This window comes from Zosterops lateralis, assembly GCF_965231275.1.
Source record: "Zosterops lateralis genome assembly, chromosome: 2".
NCBI lineage: Eukaryota > Metazoa > Chordata > Aves > Passeriformes > Zosteropidae > Zosterops > Zosterops lateralis.
Genome location: NC_139763.1, coordinates 88598493 through 88622923, shown reverse-complemented (window position 1 = coordinate 88622923; position 24431 = coordinate 88598493). Strand labels below are relative to the sequence as shown.

General features: G+C 44.6%; 1 protein-coding gene and 1 gene segment (V, D, J or C); one reads left to right on the top strand and one right to left on the bottom strand.

The window, feature by feature from the left end:
- LOC310906089 (T cell receptor beta constant 2-like) overlaps positions 1-24431 on the bottom strand; it is a 56202-nt gene that overhangs the window by 10917 nt on the left and 20854 nt on the right.
- On the top strand, positions 14707-18051 carry LOC310906385 (trypsin I-P1-like). The gene is made up of 5 exons (XM_083855591.1): positions 14707-14899; positions 15607-15775; positions 16398-16651; positions 17278-17414; positions 17811-18051. The coding sequence occupies exons 1-5, from the start codon at positions 14860-14862 to the stop codon at positions 17958-17960; spliced, it is 750 nt and encodes a 249-aa protein (XP_083711717.1). The 5' UTR covers positions 14707-14859; the 3' UTR covers positions 17961-18051.

The window sequence follows — 24431 nt, the reverse complement described above, 5'->3', positions numbered from 1 at the left end:
CTTAGCAGGCTCTGCCACACGGCTCATGAACCTATGGGTTTTTGTAAAGGCTTCCTGGAAAATGTATCATCGTGGCCCCCTGTCCCCACAATGATACAACCTGGTACAAAAACAATCCCACCCATGACTCCACCCCCTGTTTTTGTCAACCAGGAAGGATTGCCATGAGTGCCTGTGCTGGTTTGGGCTGTGGTAGAGTTAATTTCCTTCACAGGGGCTATTGTGGGGTTGTGTTTTGGGCTTGTCCTGAAAATACTGTTGACAAGAGAGAAATGGTCTTGTTATTGCTAAGCAGTGCTCACACAGCATTCAAAGGCTTTTCTGCTCCTCATACCACCATGCTGGCAAGGGCAAGGAGGCGGGTGGTGCCTGGGAACTTGGGAGTAGAGACAGCAGGGGCAGCCAATCCCAACTGATCCAAGGGATGGTCCATATCCTATGGCATCATGCTCATTATGTGAAAGGCATGAGAAGGGGAAGGAAGAAGGAAAAGAGAGATATTTGGAGTGATGGTGTTTGCCTTCCCCAGTCACCGTTATGTGTGATGGGGCCCTGCTGTCCTGGGAAAGGCTGAACACCTGACCGCCCATGGGAAGTGGTGAATGAATTCCTTGTTTTGCTTTGCTTGTGTGCATAGTTTTTGCTCTCCCTGTTAAACTGTCTTTATCTCAAGCCACGAGTTTTTCACTTGAGCTTTTCCAATTCTCTCTCCAGTGCTGCTGGTGGAGAATGAGCAAGCAGCTGTGTGGGGCTTGATCCTGGCTGGGGCTAAACCATGACAGAGCCACAGACCACATCCTTCCTTTGCCATTGCTGTTTCTGTGTGATAGTCCAATTAGCTCTCAGAGTATATCCATTACCCCTCAATTTATAATCTCAAGACTTTTTTCCTATACTCAAAAAGGTAACACTTTTTTCCTTTATCGGTTGACTTTAGGTGAGATAATTTTTCACTTGGTAATGTCATGGCAGCGTTCATGCTGCTTTCCTTCTACTCTTTCTCTCTTCTGCCCCCAGGATGACAAACTAACTTCAAGCTCACAGTTTGAAATTTTGGGTTTGCAATGAGAGTAATTAACACATAGTTACCAACCAAACCAAGTATCTGCAGTAAACATGTTTTTCATACTGTACTTTAATGGCTTTGTTGGAGTCTGTCTTGATATGAGAAAAAGACTGTAAATCACAGGACAAAATCCTTCAAAACAAGGTCATTCTACTTGGAAAATCAGAATTTTTTTTTTCTATTATTTTCACATATCAGAGAAAATCCATAATTTCTGATACAGCATTTTTATCTTGAAAGAGCTGTCCTAGAGAAGGGAATGAGAAACATAGACTAAGCTGTAACATGTAGGACCAAGAGACAGGACTACAGAACACACATAGGACAGATCATCTTGGAATGCCCCTAAGTTGTCCTCTCTTCTACAACAGTGAACAGAGTACTTCAGTCACTAATTATATCTGTTTGTACAGAACATTTGTTTGGATATAATGAATTCTTTCAAAAAATACATTTAGGATTTTTTTTTTTTTCTGTTACAGCCTAAATAATAAAACTAGTAGTGGGATATTATTTTCCTGCATTGGTGTTAGTCTGCCTGTGATCTCAAAACTATTTATTCAGGGTCTTAACTCATTAGACTAAAGTTCATTTAAGATTATTCTGTCTTCATCTCCAGTCCAGAGCTCCACTTGTGTCGTTACTGTCACTTACAGACTGTCTTCCATGAGCTGTCTTTCATTAAAAAAAAAGGAAGTCAGCTCTCTATTAGTTTTGAAGGAGTATGTGGTGCTACCAGCTCCTCAGGTCATGTTCAAAAGGCAGTTTCCCAGACATGCCAGCAGAGACCAGTCTTGTGCCATCTTTATGTTCCTTTGTAACCTGTCAAAAGGAAAGGACTTGCTGGCCATGAATTCAAGTAAATGTGAGTGAGAAAACAAAAGGAAGACAGATCCTTGATTTTTATTTCCAAGTCTTTCAAAGTAGGCTTTTTGGGCTTTGGAGGCTAAGCTGCACAAGATTTCAGACAAGGAAAAACAAGAATATGTAAGGAAGAAACATTTAGGGGTATATTTTCTAAAAATTATATCCTTTTAGTGGGAGAATTTAACAAGAAACTAGAGATTGCATTAGTTATACCTGTCCTGGATTCTTTGGAGTTTACAGAAGAAGTAGGTACAAAGAAGCAGGCCACACTACAAAGACTCCATGAGCTTTACAGATGTATTTTAGAGACACTAGGAAGCTTTCCATAAACATCCAAAGACCACAACCGCATAAAGTTAAGCAACAGCTCTTCTTCAGGGCATATCTATGCACTGAAAAGATATGATGTTGGAAGGAGGAGTCTGATTAATAATTTGTCTTCGAAGATAGAGGCTGCTGCATGCTCTGTCTCTCTCCCCTTCAAAACATCCTGCATCTATTCTACCAAGCTTCTTCCTAGTCTTTCTGCTCTACCTCTGCCCCTCTCCTGACTCTCACAGTTTTCAAAGACTCCATCTCTCACTCACACAAGGTGGGGATTTTATCTTAGCGTTCAACGCCCTCGCTACACCGTGTGATCGTTCGCAGCACAGAAATATGTGGCTTCATCCTTGGCTGTCACGTTCTTGATTGTCATCAGAATATAGCCTCTTCTCTTTCTGTTTACTTCAAACTTGGCCTCACTGTAACCATCCTCATAAAAGTTTTGTGTCCATGTACTAGTGGCAACTATTAACTTCAAACCATTTCCTGGAGGCTGCTGGTACCAGAACATATAGGCAAGATTACTATAATTCTGGTAGCAGGAAATGTTCAAAGAGTCTCCAGCTCTCTGGAGGATTCTGCCTGGCCACTGTTCAATGTAGGGTCCAATCACAACACCTGCATTAAGAAGAGACAACAAGAGAGAGTGAGGAGTTGGAGTACAGCTGATGGCCAAAGGGGTCCTCTATGTAACATTAGCTCTGCATGGGCTGGATGAGAGCCCTGCTGCAGATGGATCTGTTGTCTCTCACCAGGTAAAAGAGCAAGCACAACAGCCAGCATGGCTCTCCAGCTCCCCCAGGACACTGTGCTCCTGCTTGCTGTGAGGTAAGAGAGACCAATGCCCCTCCCCTTGCCCTGATTTGTCTGTCAAGCTTGGGCAGGGAAGAGAGAAGGGACTGTCCAGCTTTGATACTTTCTTTGCTGAGCCAGTAAAAGCAAAGCTAGATGTTCACGTGGCTCCAAGTTCTGCTTTAGCTTTTCCACAAGACAGTGTCCTGAGCTCCTGACACAAATGTGAAATTTCTCGCACACCAGTATGTTGCTGGCTGAATGTTGAGAGGGTCTGGGTGGTGGAGGTCAGACAGGAACCTGGAATCAGTGGATTCATCAATGATTTTTGACTCATTTCTATCAGTGGATATAACTTGGGCCATCATTGCAGAAGGGTTTCCAGCAAAAGTACACCTGTCTTGTTTCCTTCTGAAGAGTTGCTCTTAATATCTGGAGCACAGTATCTCACAACTCAGAACCTGTTAGTCAGAAGCAAAGATGATAGATCAAGACAGCAATGGCACAAAAATCATGTTTAATGATATCTTAATTTCTTCAGTTTTCCAACCAGGGATGCATATTCCCTGCCGGTTAATCTTCCTGGGAGCTCTAATTCAGTTTTACAAAAAACAAGACATCTCCACCTGCCGTTTCTTCTCAAAGCAAAAATTGTAGTTAAACATAAGCCTCATGAACACTCTGTTTGTTTCTAGTCTGCCAGATACAGCCTATTTAGCCTATTCTATATATAGAATGTATTCTATTTTATTCTATAGAGTTCTCTATATGGAACCTATGCCACTCTCCATTCTTTTCTGAATATGTAAGATTTAAAATTATTATTGCAACTGCTTTTTTTTCTCCGTAGTACTTTTTATGAAGTACACACATTTAATTCTAATGACCTTCAGTAATCCTGCTATTGCATATTGCAAACAGTGGGGGATACTTCTGAGGTTTTCTCTATTTCCCTTTTTTCTCTTTTCCCCTTTCTCTCTTTTTCTTCACATTTTTCTCTTTAAGGGCCTATCTCTTCACTGAAAAGATAAGACAGTTATCTGAATAAATTTGAGGACAAGCAATGACACAAGAAGGAGAGTAGCTGTTTCATGAGAAACTTCTTAGAATAGTGTCCTTTTCTGCAAATGCAATTCAGGCTGGCCAAAGAAGTACTGCATGAGAGAAAAATGTCCCTTAGAGCTGGAAGAGGGAACCATAACCACAGAATTCACAACGGCAATGAACCTAGACATGTCTGTGGTTTGCTATTACCACTTGGGAACGGCACAGCTGTGAGCACTCAATAACCATCTCATTAACCTGCTTGAATGCTGAAGGTGAGTGATAAGTTTGTTTTCATAAGGCCTTAAAATTGCACTTGGCACTCAAAACCAAAAATGCTCATGAGTTGAGAAATAGAAAGGATCCTACCTCTGTTGTATTACCAGAGCTGAAAATGTGGTTTGCAGTGCTTATGAAAAAGGTTTGAACTAGGACTGTAAAATGATTTTCAGGAAGAGGTAACTTACTAGAACAGAATTTAAAACAAACAAACAAACAAAAAAACAAACAACCAACCAAAAAACTCTGAAAAAAATTCTTCTCAAAATCACCACCATAGTGCTTGTATTCCTTTATGATTCCACCATGAATTAGTTTTCCTGAAACTTTCACAGGTCATTTGGATCAGCAATAATAATTCAATAATTCCAGACAGCAACAGGGTGAACATGTTTTACAAAGATGATCTCTACAAAAAGATCAGAGGCTGAAGAAAAAAAGGAACTCAGTATGTCTCTGGTATGAGCAGGGCAACAACACTTTCCCAGTGCTTCCCTGTTGCTTGTCTGTAGCCTGACATGAACAGGGAGGAGATCATGGACCTGAGGATATTCTGAGGAGTAGAAGAGTGCTCCTTGAGGGCGAGGAGTGATGTGTTACATAAGCCTCATGAACACTTTGTTTGCTGCTGAGCAGTTCCTGAAGTCAGGAGAACACTGGCTACAAAGGTGTCCCACATCTGGATTTCCCTAGTCCAGAACACTTTACTTTCTTTCAGGGCACAGGTGTGTTTATGTACCATGGTTGATCAGTAGACTTGGGTTCCAGCATGAAACTGAGTGATCCATCATGGTACTGCAGGAGCCTTCCAGCAATGTTGGTGACGTGGAGTGTGAGGATCTGTTACAGGACATGCTCCCAGCTGATTCCTGCTCCTTGCTCTCACCAGTTATTCTTATCACCTCCCACTCCTTTTGCTGTGATCACACAGTGTGTGTCACTTCAGCAAATCCATATCCAGCTTTGCCACATCATGGAGCAGCACAGTACCTTTGCTACCTGTGATAGCCAAGTGCTTCATATGCCATGCCCTCCACAGGAGCACACGAGACAATCAGTTCATGCTCAGTGGTGGGTATGCAGACTGTCAGGGCCACAGCCTAAAAAACAGAGCCCAAAATGCTAGGGTGTAGAGCCACACTGTCTTAAAAACGCCTTTTGCTCTTTTATGTGCTGCTTGCCTTCCTTTGGAGAAAAGGTAAGTCTTAGGTTATAGAATAAAAACAGGAGCATGAACAGGCAATGGCAGGTGAGGAACCCTTATAATACCCTGCCCTCAGCTTTCCCAGGTTCATCACAGAAGAGCAATTAGTTCATCAAAAGTTCACCTCTGCAAGCAATGGAGACAGAAGCACAATGGGGGAAATTTCTGCTTTCAGCTTTTCCTCACAAATAACAGCAGTTCATTGTGGTTTCTTTTCTCTGCCTATGAGGTTTTGCCCTGAAGGGATGCCTGGGTCTGCCTCAGAACTGTATGAATTCCTGTGGCAGGGAAGAAATGGATCCTGCAATTAAGCAGTGTGCAAAGCAGGTGAATAAGATGTTGCAGTGCACACTTGCTTGTAAAGATGCCAAAGGACTGTTCCTTCCACAATGGGAAGTATGCCTGGGCCCCTGGGTATGTTTTCCTCCACTGTTACTGGCCTCATCCTCCTAAGTCTATAATTAGGGGCTGAGCACCCCTCACACACCAATCAGTTTCTCATTGGGCACCTCAGTTCTGTGTGGATTGTACTATATATGGAAGAACTTCAGATTCTCTATCTGCTTTGTACTCTTTTCCTGGTGCTGTGGGGGTATCTGTAGGGAACTAGAAGCCTAGAACACAAATGTGCTTCTGTAATACTAATCATCAGAAATATCTGATGCCTTATCTAACCATACCAGCCATGCCTCGATTCTTTATGCTGATCGATGGGTTTGTATTTCTGAAGGTCTTTGCCTTCAAAGACAGGTTGCTGCACTTCTCTGTCTCTCTCCCCTTCAAAACATCCTGCATCTATTGCCCCAACTTCTACCTAGTCTTCTTTCTGCTCTTCCTCTGCCCCTCTCCTGACTGTCTCATAGTTTTCAAAGACTCCATCTCTCACTCACACAAGGTGGGGATTTTATCTTAGCGTTCAACGCCCTCGCTACACCGTGTGATCACTTGCAGCACAGAAATATGTGGCTTCATCCTTGGCTGTCACATTCTTGATTGTCATCAGAATGCAGTTACTCATCTCTCTATTTACTTCAAACTTGGCCTCACTGTAACCATCCTCATAAAAGTTATGAGTCCATGAAGTACTGCTGACTATTAACTTCATACCATTTCTTGGAGGCTGCTGGTACCAGAACATATAGGCAAGATTACTGTAATTCTGGTAGCAGGAAATGTTCAAAGAGTCTCCAGCTCTCTGGAGGATTTTGTGTGGCCACTGTTCAATGTAGTCTCCAATTCCAACACCTGCATTAAGAGGAGACAATGAGAGTGAGGAGTAGGAGTACAGCTGATGGCCAAAGGGGTCCTCTGTGTAACATTAGCTCTGCATGGGCTGGATGAGAGCCCTGCTGCAGATGGATCTGTTGTCTCTCACCAGGTAAAAGGGCAAGCACAACAGCCAGCATGGCTCTCCAGCTCCCCCAGGACACTGTGCTCCTGCTTGCTGTGAGGTAAGAGAGACCAATGCCCCTCCCCTTGCCCTGATTTGTCTGTCAAGCTTGGGCAGGGAAGAAGGAAGGGACTGTCCAGCTTTGATACTTTCTTTGCTGAGCCAGTAAAAGCAAAGCTAGATGTTCACGTGGCTCCAAGTTCTGCTTTAGCTTTTCCACAAGACAGTGTCCTGAGCTCCTGACACAAATGTGAAATTTCTCGCACACCAGTATGTTGCTGGCTGAACATTGAGAGGGTCTGGGTGGTGGAGGTCAGACAGGAACCTGGAATCAGTGGATTCATCAATGATTTTTTGACCCATTTCTATCAGTGGATATAACTTGGGCCATCTTTGCAGAAGGATTTCCAGCAAAAGTACACCTGTCTTGTTTCCTTCTGAAGAGTTGCTCTTAATATCTGGAGCACAGTATCTCACAACTCAGAACCTGTTAATCAGAAGCAAAGATGATAGATCAAGACAGCAATGGCACAAAAATCGTGTTTAATGATATCTTAATTTCTTCAGTTTTCCAACCAGGGATGCATATTCCCTGCCGGTTAATCTTCCTGGGAGCTCTAATTCAGTTTTACAAAAAACAAGACATCTCCACCTGCCATTTCTTCTCAAAGCAAAAATTGTAGTTAAACGTAAGCCTCATGAACACTCTGTTTGTTTCTAGTCTGCCAGATACAGCCTATTTAGCCTGTTGTCTTTATACAGAGCATATTCTATTCTCTTCTGTTCTATAGAGTTCTCTATATAGAACCTATGCCACTCTCCATTCTTTTCTGAATATGTAAGATTTAAAATTATTATTGCAACTGCTTTTTTTCTCCATAGTACTTTTAATGAAACACACACATTTAATTCTAATGACCTTCAGTAATCCTGCTATTGCATATTGCAAACAGTGGGGGATACTTCTGAGGTTTTCTTTGTTTCTTCATATTTTGTTATTATTCCCTCTTCCTTATTTGCCTGATGCTCTAGACCGATTTATATCTTTGCTTGGTCCCTAGACATTTATAAAAAAGGCATGTACTTTCTATGATCCTGGCAATATTGTACTTTCTCAGGGCCTGAGACTTAGTTCCTGAATCCTCCAGATTCAGAGCAGTAGAAATCTCCCAAATTTGGTAGCAAATGTTCCCTGTCTCACTTTTTAAATTCTTCTTTTTTAAGGGAGTTAACAGAAATTACCCCAGAAGCTATAGCTTCTTCCCAGTCAGAAATGAAAATGCATTTTATATGATGTATAAAAGTTTTGTATGATCTCCATTGTCATGGACACTTTGCATCTAAGATGTTTAGCCAGTTCTGGGGTTTTCTCAGGATAAATTATTACTTACCTGTGCTGCCATGAGGTTGAGCCAGTTTCAGTGACTTGTTGAGGAATTGCAGATGATATGAATATTTTTGGTTTTTTAATTACCTTCCATAACTTTTACATTTTTCTCTGAATTTTCATGCTGTTTACAAAGTCAATACATCAGTTAGCAAATTCAATATACTTCCATATCCTTTTATGTTTCTATACTGATTATTCTTTGATGCATAATTTTAGCTTTTACTTCTCACAAGCTTTTTTTTTTTTTTAATGGAAGGTTTATTTTGATTTTACTTGTTCTTCATTTGATTTTATTGACATTTTGCCCTTTCACCTTACTGCTAGGATGGGACACCTTTAGACACTTCCATGGACCCTGCTGAGACAGTTCCATAGGACACTGCTGCTTTGATCAATGTCCTAAAATGCATACCTTTTGCATTAAGACAGTACAGGAGTTTAAGTTTGATTATTGTCTGTCATGCCAAACCTGTTAAAAGCCTTTTTTTTTAGTAGTAATCAGACCTTAAATCCTGGAGGCAGAAATTGTTTCAGAGACTTGATGAGAAAGGAAACAGATTCTGGAGGCCCTGGGAATTAATTCTAAGATTGTTCTGTGTAAGAACTCTGAGAAAAGGTGAAATCATTTCATTGCAGTTGCACTACATCTTCTTCTTTTATCACTTACATTATAATTTATTACTCATTCCAGGATGAAGGTTTTTATTCAGATTAGCTTTTTTTGTCTCAGGAAACAAAATATGATTGCAGACTCTCCAAAGGAAGGAAGCATCTGGAAGATGTAACTCAGGACCTCTAGCGTGTCTCTTGGGAATTGCTTAATATGTTACTGCCTTTTGAAGAGTAGCTAAATTGACAACCCTTTCATTTTTCAGTTCAAAATGTCTAATTCTTCCAGTCTGTTATTTTGAAGATTAAAGATGAAACAAGGGAAAATAAAAAAGTACCAAGATAAAGGCAGATATGCTCAGTCTTCCCAAGCAAGACCCTGAACTACTGTACTTGGGGAAGAATAGATGCAGAAAAGTGGAGGAATACAGTTATAAAATAACCAGGATGCTGATGAGTATGCTTGTCTGGCTATGCTTTGTACTGGCTTATCTCAGTGTAATCCCTGTCCTACTAAGTTCCATTTCTAAGTATTTACCTGAGAGAGGAACTGTCTATTCTATGTGAGTTTTGTGTCTGGACATGTAAGGGCTAGGAACTGGAGTCAGACCACAGGCACCAGCAGCTGGAGAGAACAGAATGGGCGAACTTAAGCAGCAGACACTGGAGTAGGGCCACAGGCAAGAGGAGCCCTGTGTTTCCCATGCTGGCAGCTGGGGAGAGGGAGGGTGTGTGGTCACTAGTGAACTTGAAGCCAGAGTAGGTGGCAGGTAAGTTAGGTGACTTGGGCTCCAGATGTGTGTCTCTAATGGCAAGAACAGTGAGAGATGGCAACTAGAGGGAGCAGGGGACTCCGAAGTATTTTTTTGGAGAGAGAGCTGTGTGAGAGGTGTGCGTGTGGACATAACAGTGACTGGAGTGGGGCTGCAGCACTTGGGGGCTTAGAGGGCCAAGGGCCAGCACATGTGGTCACTGGGATCCAGTGACAGCCACTGGACTAAGTGTCTAAGCATGGAAACCTGTGGAAAGCTTGCACAGTGTCCATGTGTATACATGTATTTCTCACTATTGAACCTTGTCTAGAACCCTGATTTCCCACTGTGAACCCAGAGAGGAATAAAAGATGAGGCCATCAGTGCTGTTTCTGTGGGTGCATTTGTGTTTATCCAAATGTTCAGCTGTGTATACATGTATGTATGCTTGGTATTTATCTGTATAAATACTAGGGAGACATTCTCATTCTTACTGTCAGCTGGGCCAGGGGACCTGGAGCTGTGGCAGCCTCCCCTCTGTCAACCCAGCCTAACAGTGAGCCTTGGGGGAAAACTGGGAGATCTCCTCTCTAAGGGTAAAAGAGACCATAGAAAAGTTATCACAATGAGGAAAGTGCTGAGGTACGCTGCCCATGTGGAAAAGAACCAAGGGAATAAGGAAAAGATTCCTGCTGAAGACTGTTTAACATAAATTGGGAACAGTAGGTGCTGGCTCAGCAGGGGTTTGTGCTGGATTTGGAAACTAATGTTATGAAACAGATCATCAGGCAAAGGTGGTCTTCCCTGTCCCAAATGAAAGAGAAAAATGCCTGTTGCAATGCAAGAAAGGCACTGACAACACATTATCATGTAGGCTAAGTGTGTAAGGTCTGGACTAGGACTGCATCCAAGTCAATGGTGACTGTGAGCATCAGATGTCTCTTTAGTCTTAGGGGATTTAAGGCATCTCAGGCCAGTTCCTTTTTGTAGTCTGCATTAGTACAGAAAGGGTCTCCAGGGCCAATTCTTTGCAGAAAATTCTTAGAGAAATCCTTCCTTCTCAGGCTTGTCATCCCTTGCCCAGTCAGACCCATGCTGCTCCTTTGCAGCTCTCACTACCAACCAAGCCAGCTGAATTCTATTTCTAATGGAAGCAGCTTGTCTGCTTGTTTGGTGAAAGTTCCTCTTCCTCATCCATTCTATTTCACTGTGCCAGCCTTGCTGGCTGCCACCTCCAAACTTCTTCCCAAGTTTTTCAGACCATCTGACTTTCCACATCATTACCTTTACACTTTTTCCAGTCCTTCATTGTCTTCCTTTTTGTTTCCCAAACTCTCCATCCCATATTTTTATAGCAAAGAGTCATCTTCTAGGTTTAGAGATGTTAAAATTACCCAGTTTTATAGGCTTGGGGTGCACAGACCCTCCAGAGAAGGTTCTTCAGGCTGCTCACTTAGAGATCATGTGCTGGATGAGATGGATTAAATAAATACTTTCAAATCTGATGTCACCCATCTGCTATGTCCTTTCAAGGCCCTTCCTTTCTGGTCCAGCCATTTGCTGAAGATTACTAGGTCTGTTTCCCACCTCAAAGGCTGAGGCTTTATATCCACATCTGTCTCAATGTGGGTCCCCTGTTCTTAGGATTTTCCTACCCTTCTTCCTAGTACCATTATCTTTTATTACTTTTTATTCCCTCAGTGTCTCTGGTCGCAGTCATCCAGAATCCCTTCCCAGTTCCTTAGCTCAGGTACTCTGAAAAAAGTCATAACTTTCCTTCTTCATCCCCCCAAAAATTAATAAAAACCAGAACAGCTGCAAGGTAATGAAGAAATCAGAGAGGACATGAAGACTCTGCAGAATTGGACACTGTTAGACACTGGATGTTATAGCAAAATATAAGAAACCCTATGTGAAGCAGTTTTTGACAGTACTAGAACAGTATTCTCCAAAAATTCTTCATTGTACACCCCCATCAGTATTTTTAAACACATACACCTAATATGTGTATATTTAGTAGCTGATAGTTAGATACGTGTAACACTAAAGTTCTAATGCTTCCACCTCACACCTCAGTGCATTGTCGTGCACTCCACTTTGAAGACTCCTGCACAGGAATATCATAAGCCAGCAGCCTGTTGCTGAATCTGGATTACAGATGCAAAGTCTAGAAAATGCACAGCCCTTCACCAAATACTCTCCTGGTCCCCCAGCAACTGAGGAGTTGATGTTCCCAGTCCTAGGTGTGCATGTCCAGGAAAACTTCACTGGCAGGAGACACTTGGAAAGAGAGGAGCAATTGTTCCTCCATCACGAAGTTCTGTGAGATCACAGAATCACAGGATATTCTAAGTTGGAAGGGACCCACAGGAATCATCAAGTCCAACTCGTAAGTGAATGTCTCATCTTTTACATCTCAGTCATGAGATCAAATCCATGACTGAGATGTAAAAAGACTAAGCTCAGAAACTTCATGGTTTATGCTCATGGGAAGCTTTACCTATGTCGGCCCATAGTCTCAACAGGTTTCTCTTTCCCAGGCTCTTGCGTCAGCCTGGACAAATGTATTTCCTTTATCTGAGTCCTGTGATGATCCAGCTGACCAAAATACTTGAACTAGGAACATGAAGTTCCAGAAAAACAAGCTGCCATTGCTTGTCCACTGATAACACCTAACACAGCTGCCCTTCAGCCACCAGTCCTCTCCCCTTCCTGTGCCCCAGGAGCCATCAGCTTTCTACTGCAGCATCACTGCATGAAATGAGAAACTTGTTTGCAGCAATGGATGTACACCCTTGAGTGTATTCTTTGAAGGATACTATAAAAAACTATTTCAATGGGTCTGTGGGATGTTCAGCAGTACTGAGCAGAGTTATTTATGTTTCAGACAGGGATCTCCTCCTAAAGAAAGAAAGAAGGGAGGGTCATCAGAGAGTGTTCCAATTTCAACTGTAATTCAAAGGGGTCTGTTAATCCACCACAGTTCTCATGGAAAGGCCTGAAGGTCTGCTGTGAGACTGCTTGCTGGATTACCTCTGAATCATGTCAGAAACAATGACAACATCAATGATGTCAGAAACATCATTTGCCCTCATTTCAAACAGCTGTTTGCCCCATGAGCAGGACACACACCATGGAGTTTTGGGCTTAATGGGAGCCTCTAGAGGGGGTGTCAGAGAGGCTGTTATGAGAATGAGAGGGGCTTGGGTGAGGTATGTTCACTAGATACCTGCCATCAAGGACTTAGGAACACAGGAGCCACAGGAGCTATGATCCAGATCTTTGGCTGTGAGCTTTAGCAGTAGCCCGGGAAGAGGTCAGGAGTCTCCTCTTGCTGATTTAAGCAAGTAGCATAGAGAACCTCAGAGATCATGTTCTTCTTGGGGATTATCAACCAGCCCTATATGATGCAGTTCCTGCTGTTAAGACTAACTTATAAGTAAAAGATCAGAGTCGATGAAATAAGTAACACACAAAACCAATAAAATATACCAAGATAAAAGAAGGGATGGTCAAGCTTCCTGATTCAAACGCTCACTTGCTAATACACCTGAAATTTGTGGGGATATTTACCAAATGTAAAACCCCATGAAAGGAAGGAAAGAGAAGCAGTCGTAGCCTAAAGGATACCTTACAGGATATAAGAGCTATAGATCAGGAAATATACTGTTCTAAAACATCAGTCTCCTTCTATGCCAATGACATGTTTAAGACAAAGAAAGTAGAAATCCACAGATCAACTGAAACACTACAGTAAACAGCAAATTCTTTCTTGCCTCACTTAGTTATGATGGGATTGAACAGCTTTGGTAATTTTTGACCCTCTTAGTCCTATTAGAGACATTTTCCTTTCCCACAGAAAGCTTCTAATCCTTTTTTTCTTTCACAGGTTAAAACATGCTTCTAAGAAAGCTGTGCACTAATACCAGTTTGAAGGCCAGCAGAATTCATGCACCCCCTTGGAGGAGTCCCCGGCCTTGGATTTATACTTCAACATGAAGGAAAATTAACGTCTGGACAGTGACACTGTGTGTATCAGTCCTCCAGGGCCCACAAAACATTAATCAAGAAATGGAGTAGGAAGAGTATTCCTATTTAGCCTCTCAAGTTATTCCAGCATCTGCAAACATATGGCTTCTCTTTACTGTCTCTGGAGAGAATCCTGTGTCTTTCAGGAGCTAACATGATCAAGTTGGCAGATGCCTGGAGAATGAACATGATTATTCAGCAAAGCATTAAGCTTTAGTAAACCGTGTGTCATGGCAGAAATCCCCACTCCTGCAGAAAAGAATTTCAGAAGATCTCAATATTTGTGTTCACAGGATTATTGCTCATCTACATTACACTCATAAACATCAGCATTATACTGAAATTCTTCTGTGGCAAAAATGAGTCTCTGTAGAACATTCCAAAGATGAATAAAACCAAGGTTTGCTATTTGGGCGGATACTTTAATGCAAGTTAGGAGAAAGTAGAAAAGGGAGATGCTGAGCATTCCCATGTTTGAACTATTTAACTTGGGAAGCACTGGGGGACACAGGATAGTTCTTCTATGCTCCCTTTTGAAATTACAATGGAAGAATTTGATTTAGGAAAACACTATGTTGCATATGATAAAGCACACACATTCAAGTAAAAGCCAAAATAAACTAAACAAAGTTAACCACTGGGTTTTCTGGATTTCCCCCCATCCTGCAAAAAGAAAAATGCAATGTATCTTTCTGTCCACTACCTACAATATGCAATTTTGGGTAAAAATATGCACATTTAAGAAAGATACCATCAGCACAGAGGAATGTGAAAGAGGTTTGAGAGTTGTCCTCAACAGGTGCTGTGCATAAGAATGAGAGAGACTAACAACTACACATCTTCCAAAGCCAAAAGGTATTTTTAGATTGAAGGCTACCTTAGGGAATAATTAAAATAGCTCTCTATCTTAGCAGAGGTTTATGATTAACGGGTATGTTATTTGTACATTCTACCAATGCCTGCTAATGCCCACATTTGGGTCTTCAAATTTTCCACTGTGTACTTTTGGTCTGGAGAAAACCTTGGACTAGAGATAAGACCATTACCAAAATCGTATTTCTAGCAGCTCCCACGTCCACTCAACCACTCTGGGCTTGAGGGTGAATCAAGACCATGAAGTGCCTGCTGCTTCTCGCCTTTATTGGGGTGGCTGGTGAGTATATTTTTTATTTCTATTTCTGTCATTCAATAGGAAGCTGATTTTCTGAGCCAAACTGCAAGGTAGCCTCTTAGGGGAAAGCCAAGTTTTGACTTGCAGAAGTTTGAAGGCAGAGTCCTGCAACTTCCATCTTCTCTCTGTTCCTAATGCCTTATGCCACAAGCTGGGGAATGAATGCCTTCATAGGGGTTCCTGACCCAGCTATAAACGTGTGGCCATAGCTTCAGAAAAAGGCTGCCTCCTTCTGCAGGACTAAGGAGTGCACAGGGAATACTTCTGGCCCAGGAAGTCCCAAAGCAACTGCAAAATTTTGGACCCTGGCTAGGTGCTCCAAGATAATATCACTGCACACTTGTTTTTACTTTTTCCCTCAGTCAACCCTTGACTGTTTCAGTAGACAGGATCCTAGGAAAGACACACCTATGATCTGATCCAGCAAGAACATTTCTATGTCCTTATGTTCCCTCAGGGAGCAGCCAGCAGGGCTTTAGTTGCAGATATGTGAGGCACCAGTGTAGGTCTGATCCCTTCTCTGAGGGTGCAGCAAATGGATGTGCCTTAGATTTGCCCAAAACTGCTGCCTTGAGTGTCCATAGAAGGGGAGCTACAAGTGAGGGGCTTCAGACAGGCAGTCACAGGGCACATTACAGGCCACAGTACCTTTGGCCAGCTGTTGACACATGGCACTTTTTGTCTCCCAGTTGCCTTCCCCACCTTTGCTGAAGATGATGATGACAAGATTGTGGGAGGCTACACCTGTCCAGAGAACTCTGTGCCCTATCAGGTGTCCCTGAATTCTGGATATCACTTCTGTGGAGGTTCCCTCATCAGCAGCCAGTGGGTCGTGTCTGCTGCTCACTGCTACAAATCGTGAGTGGAAAAATTACATCCTTCTAGAACCTACTTCTGTCTTCCAGTTCACTTCTAGCAGGAATTCTGAGCTATGAGACAGAAAGATGTGAGTGCCTCCATTCTGACCAGAGACAGCTAAGGGATGAGTGTCCCATCATTCAGGAAACTGGGCTGAGGCATTCTGAGAGGGTTTCCACTTCTGAAAATGTTTCTGTGAAAGCAAAACACTTTCTGAAATAACCAGTTTTTTAATGGGATAATGGGATAATCAAGCAACCAGTTCTGGGCTGTGATTTCTTATCAATTGCATGAATCTTGCTAAAGCATTGTCCCTGAAGAACAGGGAGAGGATTGAGGTCAGGCTAGAGCAGTTTGCCTTGTCCCAGAACATTTGTATAAAGTGCTGCTATGTATCCAACTGCTGCCATGTATTTACAAACCTGCAGAAATTCACCACCTCTACTGGCAGTGGGTTAAGATCTTGGTCTGGATCCCCAGGGCTCCCTGCAGGACAAGAAAGATTCCCTGCCCCAGAAGGCTCCTGTGGCAGTGATGCTGGAGCGAGCGCACTCAGTGACAGGGAGGTTTCTCTCAAGCTGCCAGGAGCAGTAAAGGACATGCTGTGCCTTCTCTTTTCCAGTCGCATCCAAGTGCAGCTGGGGAAACACAACCTGGGACTCACCGAATCCACACAGCAGTTCATCAACTCTGCTAAAGTCATCCGCCACTCTGGCTACAGCGCCTACACCCTGGACAATGACATCATGCTCATCAAGCTGGCCACCCCAGCCACCCTCAACAAAGCTGTCCAAACCATTCCTCTGCCTACCAGCTGCGTGGCCGCCGGCACCACCTGCCTGATCTCTGGCTGGGGCAACACTCTCAGCAGTGGCAGTGAGTACTCGGAGGCAATGTACGGACCCTTGGGAGCCCAGGACAGTCTCTAACACCTCACCATTAACCCCCAACAGGACAGGCTAAAACACAGGGAAGTGCTGTGGGACAGGTCTTTTGAACAATGGGTCAGTGTAGCGACTGCACAGTGGATTCAGCTAATGTCAACAGAGTTGTCAGTTCTCTGGGAATAATGGTGAAGTCCAGGACTGTGGATCTTGACTTCCTACTAAAAACCTCCGTTCTCTCACACCAATGATCAGAGATGTGCATGGCAAGTGGTTTCTAGTCCTCTGATGACATCTAAACCTGCACAAGAGGAGAGAATGGTTTTCCTGAGGCTCAGGTTTCTTCCAGTGTATGTATCACAAGAGTGACCCCACTCTTGCCAATTGATGAAATTCCAGATACCAGAAAACTTAAGGTGGCTGCAGTGTAGAATGGTGGGCCCATGGGTAGAATTCGTTCCTTCTCTACAGAAGGAACCCATTCTGTGGTTGCTGTTGAGAGGCAGCAGGATGGCTGCTAGTGCAGGGTGTCCAGCACTTGCTTTCTGCTAAGATCTTCTCCGAGCTCTGAAAAGGACTCAGCAATGCCATCAACCATCTCTCCCTATTTCCTTGCAGGTAACTACCCAGACCAGTTGCAGTGCCTGAAGGCTCCTGTCCTCTCTGCCTCCGACTGCTCTGCTGCCTACCCTGGACAAATTACCAGCAACATGATTTGTGTAGGATTCCTGGAGGGAGGAAAAGACTCCTGCCAGGTAAATCATCTGCCTCTCCTTTCCCGGTCATTTCTCTCCTGCCTCTTCCCAGATGAAGAGGTCTTCACATTACAGAGTCAGCTATACTCACCGCACTGGTAAATCTGAGTTCTTGAATGACACCAGAGGCTTCAGGCACACATAACCTGAATATTTGCCAAGTACTGCATCCAGCAAATCCAGGCAGCTGACTCATCCTTAGCTGTGGTTCCATTGGAGCTTAAGTCAGCCATGGTAGCATCAGGTGCAGAGTGTGAATCAGAAACAGCCTTTGTAGAACCTTTGTGCACAGTACACCTGACAGGGCTTCCTCCAAAGTCAGTGGTCTCAGGGAGCTCTGGCTCTTTGCTTAGGCTGATGCCGTTTGCTGAATGTCCATATGCTTTGTGTGCGCAGGGAGATTCCGGCGGTCCTGTGGTCTGCAATGGAGAGCTCCAGGGCATTGTTTCCTGGGGTATTGGATGTGCCCAGAGGGGCTATCCCGGAGTTTACACCAAGGTTTGCAACTACGTCTCCTGGATCCAGTCCACCATTGCTGCCAACTGAGATGCTCATTTGGTGTGACCTGTATTTTCTCATCATCATTTCTGTTCTTTTGGGTCTGGACAAGCAAAAATTATGAAAAATTAATAAAGACTTTCAGGCACTCCTACTTTGTGTGCTGTTTCTCTGGGAATTTCCATAGGCTGTGATATGGAGCACAGCAGCAGTGAACATCACTCAAAAGAAAATATTTTTTATTTGTAGTGCTTCTCAATTGACGGGGTCTTGAGATACTTTGCAGACTCATCATCTGGAGTCTTTCTGTCGGTTACATGCTCTTGTTTCCAGAGCAGGACATTATTTCTGTTCTTTTTTTAACACAACAAGCAATAATCCATATTTCAACAGTTCTTGAAGAGATTCTGAAATTCATCCTCAAACTTTGCCGGTCCCCCTTCCCCTGGGAACATTAACAGCTGCAGCATGTCATGCTTTCTTTGAGCCTGCTTATACTACTGCATGAGGAATGAAAGATGAATGAGGGTGGGTGGTGTTTTCCCAGGAAGTCAGCAGAAGTCAGGGAATTGGAGTAGAGACTTAGGATCCGCCATGTTGAAGAGTTGGTCCTTGTCAGGAAGCTGATTGGGATATCATGTTCTGTACTTGTGGAGTCCCAGAATGAAGATGTGCTGTCCCAAATCCCAAGAAGAAAAGAAGGTCAGAAGTAAGGAAGGTGGGAAGTGAGGAGGGAAGGCAGAAAAGCTGCAGGAAGAAGAAACTTACAGCTGGGAGGGAAGCGGGAACACGAGCCAGAAAGGGAGAAATGCAAGGAAGAAAGGAAAAGAGAAAGAAGTAAGAAAAAAAGGCAAAAAATCTAGAAAAGGATGAAAACTAAAAAGAAGACAATAAAGAAAAGTTGCAGGAAAACAGGAAGAAAGGCTCAGGGAGTGATGGTAGCCATGAGTATTAGCTGATGCCTGGAGTTCTTTATCTACAGTCCCTGGATACGGTCAAACTTTGGGTTACATCATAAACATCAGAGTGCTCAGCTCACAGGGTAGTAACTTGTAGTCCCTGGTGCACAGCAGTGTCCCCATTCCCTGGAGATCAGTGGAGCCAAGGACCAGTGGGCATTGTTCTTCCAGCTGCTGAAGAGGGAAAGTGCTGTGTGAACTATTCCACATCCTGCTCCCCATACCATGAGCTGATGTAACACATTGAAAGGAAGGAGAGATGGATGCAGAAGAGAATAGGAAACAGGAAGGGACTAGGTATGAGAAGATAGAGGGGAAAACTCAGAGGGACAGACAGAAAGACAGGAAAGGAGGAAAGTGAGAAGCATCTGAGTCACAGATAAAAAGAACATTGTAACCTGATGGAAATTTCTGTTTTCTGCTATGCTTGCTAACATCACCTGTAAGCATTATAACATGTTTGGTCAAAATGAACTCGAGGTGGCTCGATGGGCAGAATGCAGGTGGATCCTGCCCCAGAGACCACTCTCTACATGGAGGAAATAATACTTTACCTGAGTAAGCACAGCCTTGTGCTCTGCTGTTCACATTCCTTGGCCACAGAACAACCACAGACAAGTCGTTATAACACAGGAGCCTGTGGGCAGCTCCCACAGGGTACTGGCTACTTCAACACCTGCCTGGCCTTGCCTTTATCTACAGGTGCACCAAGAACTTCCCACACAAGTCCTTGTTCTGTTCGACAGTGAGAATCATGGGCTCTGTTGCAAGGAGTTAAGTAAGAGGAAGTCAGTGGATTGCAGACTGAAGACAGAAAGAAGGTGGAGAAGGGAAGGGAAGGGAAGGGAAGGGAAGGGAAGGGAAGGGAAGGGAAGGGAAGGGAAGGGAAGGGAAGGGAAGGGAAGGGAAGGGAAGGAGAAGAGGAGGAAAAAAGAAGGGAAAGGGAAAGGACACAGAAGACAGGATGACAGAAACAAGTTTTGTGCAAGTAAGAGGTAAATGCAGAGGGAGGCCTGGAGTGGCAAGGAGACAAAGATGGACAAAGAAACTGACAGTATCTGACAAGGGCAGGAAGGCAAGGCTAGGAAGCAGAGGAGCTAATGAGTGAGAAGCCTCATGCAGCACCCATGAGGTGGAAAAGAGCTCCTGTTTGTGCAGGGACAAGTTTGTGCTCAGCTCCCTCAGCAGCTTCACCACTGTGTTCACTCTCAGCACAGTAGTATGTGCCAGAGTCATTGAGAAAAGCATGTTCTATTGAGAGGGTGATGTTGTCTCCTTTTATGTCGCTGCTCTTGAAATGGTCCTCAAAACCCTTCTCTACTTCTGCCTTAGCACCTACTACCGCAGTAACCAACGGGATCAGCCTGGAATTCTTCTGGGAAGGCAGCATGTACCAGTACATAGCTGTGTTGGAGGATTTCTTCTCGGAACATTCCAGTTTCACGGACTGGCCTTCTTTTATCACCATGTCTGGAGACTGTTTCAGGGCTAACACTGGAAAGATATGAAGGAACATTAAAAAGAAGGAAAAAAGATAAAATTACATGATCTAGATACTGCGGGTGGGTCGCAAAAGGGAGAGAAGAAAGAGGGCAGCCAAGGGAGCAGTTCAAGGAAAGAGATAGCTTTTCAGACCAGCAAGAGAATTTCTAATCTCTCTTCAATAGACAAGGTGCATTCCTGGGCAGTTTGCGTCCAAAACAAGGAACCATCTGGGGGCTGAACAAAGAATGAGAAAGGGACAGCCATTGCACAGAATTCAGGGATTCCTGCCCACCACATTCACTGCTCACGCTCACCACATGATGCTTTGCAGCATAAAGCAGTGCCAGGAACTGGCTACAAAGCTGGGAGAGCAGCAGCAGGATCAATGCAGGTGCTCAGGACTGCCTTGAGTTCACTTACCCAGAGGGGCCAGCATGGCCACAAAGAAACAGCAGGGAACCATGGGGGAAAAGGCCCTTCCCTCTCAGCAACCTGCCTCTTGCAGCTGGCCAAAGATCTGTGAAGAGGGAGCAGTGAGTGAGGGTGGGACATGTCGGGGTGGGGCTGGCCAAGAGATGTCAGAAGGCATTGGCTGGCTGGGAAGCCTGGGGAATGACACAAACTAGGGCAGGAAAGCAGAAGCCCTGCAGAGATGCAGCAGGTGGAAGGGGCAGGCTGGGTGTGGCTGGGTGGGGAGGGAAGGATGGGTTTGTAAGGAGAGAACTGGGCTGAGGTTGCACATGAGGCTGAGGGTGTGTGAGGCAGAGGAATGCTGGCTGATCCCCTTGTGCTTCTGCAGCCCTTGGGAAATGGAGGAATGAGGGATAAAGGCCACACAGAGGTGCCTTGAATTTTCCCATGCACTTTCCCTGTCTTCCCCACACATGGCTCATTCCTGCCTGGGCATCCCATGTCCCACCCAGCTGTGTGACTGCTCTTTTTCTCTGTGCAGCACTGTGATCTCAGCAAATAACATCACTGAGAGGGAGGCAGGACCCCAAGTGGTGCTGCCTGTGACACAAGGGCTTCTGGAGTTTTGGCTTCCGGGGCACAGCTCATTTGGCAAATTCAGGGATTGCTCAGGGACACAGAGCATCTGTGTCATTGACCCCTCTGTCCTGAGAACTGACCTCTGCAAGGAGATTTGCTTTCCTGGCAGCACTCAGCTGGTCCTGCAGTGGGCTGTGGATGCTGCCCCTGGGATTCAGCCAGTGAGAGCACTGGGCTCTGGAAAGCAGCTGTACAGTGCAATTTCATTGACTCCTGCTGTGCCAGTGACACCTCCCTGCTGCTCTGCTCACAGGCTGAGGAGACCCAGGCCACTGCATCCTCTGCACGGCGCCCTCAGGTGTTTCTGCTCTGAACAACATCCACGGCTCCTCTCCTGCATGGCACAAAATCCACATGGGATCGAGCTGGGGAGCCCCATGAGCACAGGGATAATAACATCTGGGACAGTGGTAAGGGTGAAAGGAACACAGGGAAGGAGTGACTGGCCATTCGACCAAGGTCTGCTGGCAGCACATTTCCCTCATCCTTCTCCTTCCTGTGCCAGGAGCTCTGCCTGACAGTAGGGAAAGAGAAACGAGTGGAAATAGGGCAGGATCCCTGCTGGAACTTCTGCCTCCTAATGCTGGGAAGGAGATGGCTCGTGTGGTATCACTCAATCGAGTATTTTGCTGAAGGAGCAATTTCAGTGGAAGTCCAGAGGAAAACGGGATGCAGGTGATAAGCAGGAGGCAGGATTAACAGGTGGAGACTGTGGCCCAGTGGTGTGTTCTGCATTCACTATGAGAATAATGTTCATAACAGAGTTTTAGCTGGAGTTAAGCTCTTCTTACTCCAAATCCAGTGCCTCATGCTCTGCAGGCAGAGGGCAGGTGCACAAGCAGCTGGAAGGGAGCATTCCCAGCACAGCATTTCCATTTGATCCAAACTGCCCAAAAGGATATTTCCTCCCATTCAGCATGATGCTCAGTATGGAAGCTGAGGGGAACTGGCCAGGTGCTGCCTATCCCTGCTCTGAGATGGGCTGGACATCATGTCAGTGGGTTGTGGATGACAGTACTGTGCATCACATGGATTGGCTTGACTTTTTATTTCTCTCTTTTCTCTTTTTCATTTTTGAGACAAAGATTGGAAAAATCCCAATTGATCCTTTATAGTAGATTTTAAAATATATACTGTATGTTAGAATGTATTCCAAGTAGTACTTTAGAATATATGAGATCACATTTAATAAGACATTTAGTGAACACTGAATGCTGTGTCTGTTACCATTTTGCATATTTTTTGGCACTACAAGTACCAGGAGCCTTGGCAATAGTCAGAAGAAGAACTTGCCTAAACAGCAGAATAACAGGTCTCAGGGCTCAGATAAAGAAAAGAACACAGACTCTAAGGTGGTGTGTTCCCTTGAAAACATGCCAAAAGGGCCAAAGCACACATGGAGAGATAAAGGGGAAGAGGTGAACATGGAAGACTCTGCTTCTTCACCCTTGAAGACTACCCAGACTGCCACAATGAACTGAGCATGCCCAGAGCGGCATGGAGTTAATTACCATACAAAGCAAGGACAGGCAGTGTCAGGGAAAGAATATGTATGAAGGGGAAATATGGAATGTCGTGCATGTGTAAGAGCTCAGGAAATACTAAGGAGGGAGGCAAGCTCTCTGGGGGTTATGTGTGTCTTTGGTGAAATTATTCCCCATGCATGTTGACATCAATAAATACATACCCCTCTAACAACTATTATTTAGTTGTGGAGATCCTTCCGCCGTGTTTCAATTTTCTCCTGTTATTGTTCTGTTTGTATCTCAGCCTGGAAGTTGCCATCCCAGAGCACGTGGCACAGGTTTGTATCCAGGTGGTTCTGGAATATCTCCAGAGAGCCTCGTGAACTTCTCTGGGCAATATGCTTCATTGCACAGTCATTAACACAGCAAAGCTTTTGACACATATTCAGGTGGAAGTTCCTGTGCATCATTTTCTGCCATTGTCTCTTGTCTTAGTACTTGGCAACATGGAGAAGAGCCTGGATCCACCGCATGGCACCTTCCCATTCAGATAGTTATAGTCATTGATGTGGTGCCCTCTGAGGTGCTTCTTCTCAAGGCCAAACAGGGCCAGCTCCCACAGCCTTTGCTCACAAAAGAGGTGCTTCACTCCATTCATCACCTTTCTCCTCCACTGGACCTGCTCCAGGTGATCCATGTCTCTTGTCCTGAAGAGCCCAGAACAGGACACTGCACTCCAGATGTGCCTCACCAGGGCTAAGTGGAGCCTCACCTCCCTCACCCTGCTGGCAATGCTCTTCCTAATGCACCCCAGGGCACCCTTGGCCTTCTTGGCCACCAGGACACACTGCTGCTCCATGGGGAGCTTGAGGTCCATGCCGACCCCAAGATCCTTCTCTGAAGAGCGGCTTCCCAGCAGGTGCATTCCCTGAGCCTGTGCTGTTCCATGGGGTTATTCCTCCTCAGGTGCATTTGTCTTGGCTGAATTTCACAAGGTTTCTCTCTGCCCATCTCTACAATCTGTTGGGATCCCTCTCAAGGGCTGCACAGCCCTCTTTGGTATCAAAAACTCCTCCCAACTTGGTGTTATGAGTGAACTTGATGAGGAGACTCTCTACCACTTCTTTGAGTCAGTGATGAACAGACCATTGGAACCTTTTGGAAATTTCTGTTTCCCGCTATGCTTGCTAACATCACCTGTAATTTTTATGTTTACTGAAGAGAAACTCTATGTGGCTCAATGGGCAGAATGCAGGTGGATCCTTCTCCTTCGACCACTCTCTACATGGAGGAAATAATACTTTAGCTGAGTAAGCACAGCCTTGTGCTCTGCTGTTCACATTCCTTGGCCACAGAACAACCACAGACAAGTCGTTATAACACAGGAGCCTGTGGGCAGCTCCCACAGGGTACTGGCTACTTCAACACCTGCCTGGCCTTGCCTGCATCTACAGGTGCACCAGGAACTTCCCACACAATCACTTGTTCTGTTGGACAAGGACATCAGCAGGGTTGACTGCAGTTAAGTAAGAGAAAGTCAGTGGATTGCAGACTGAAGA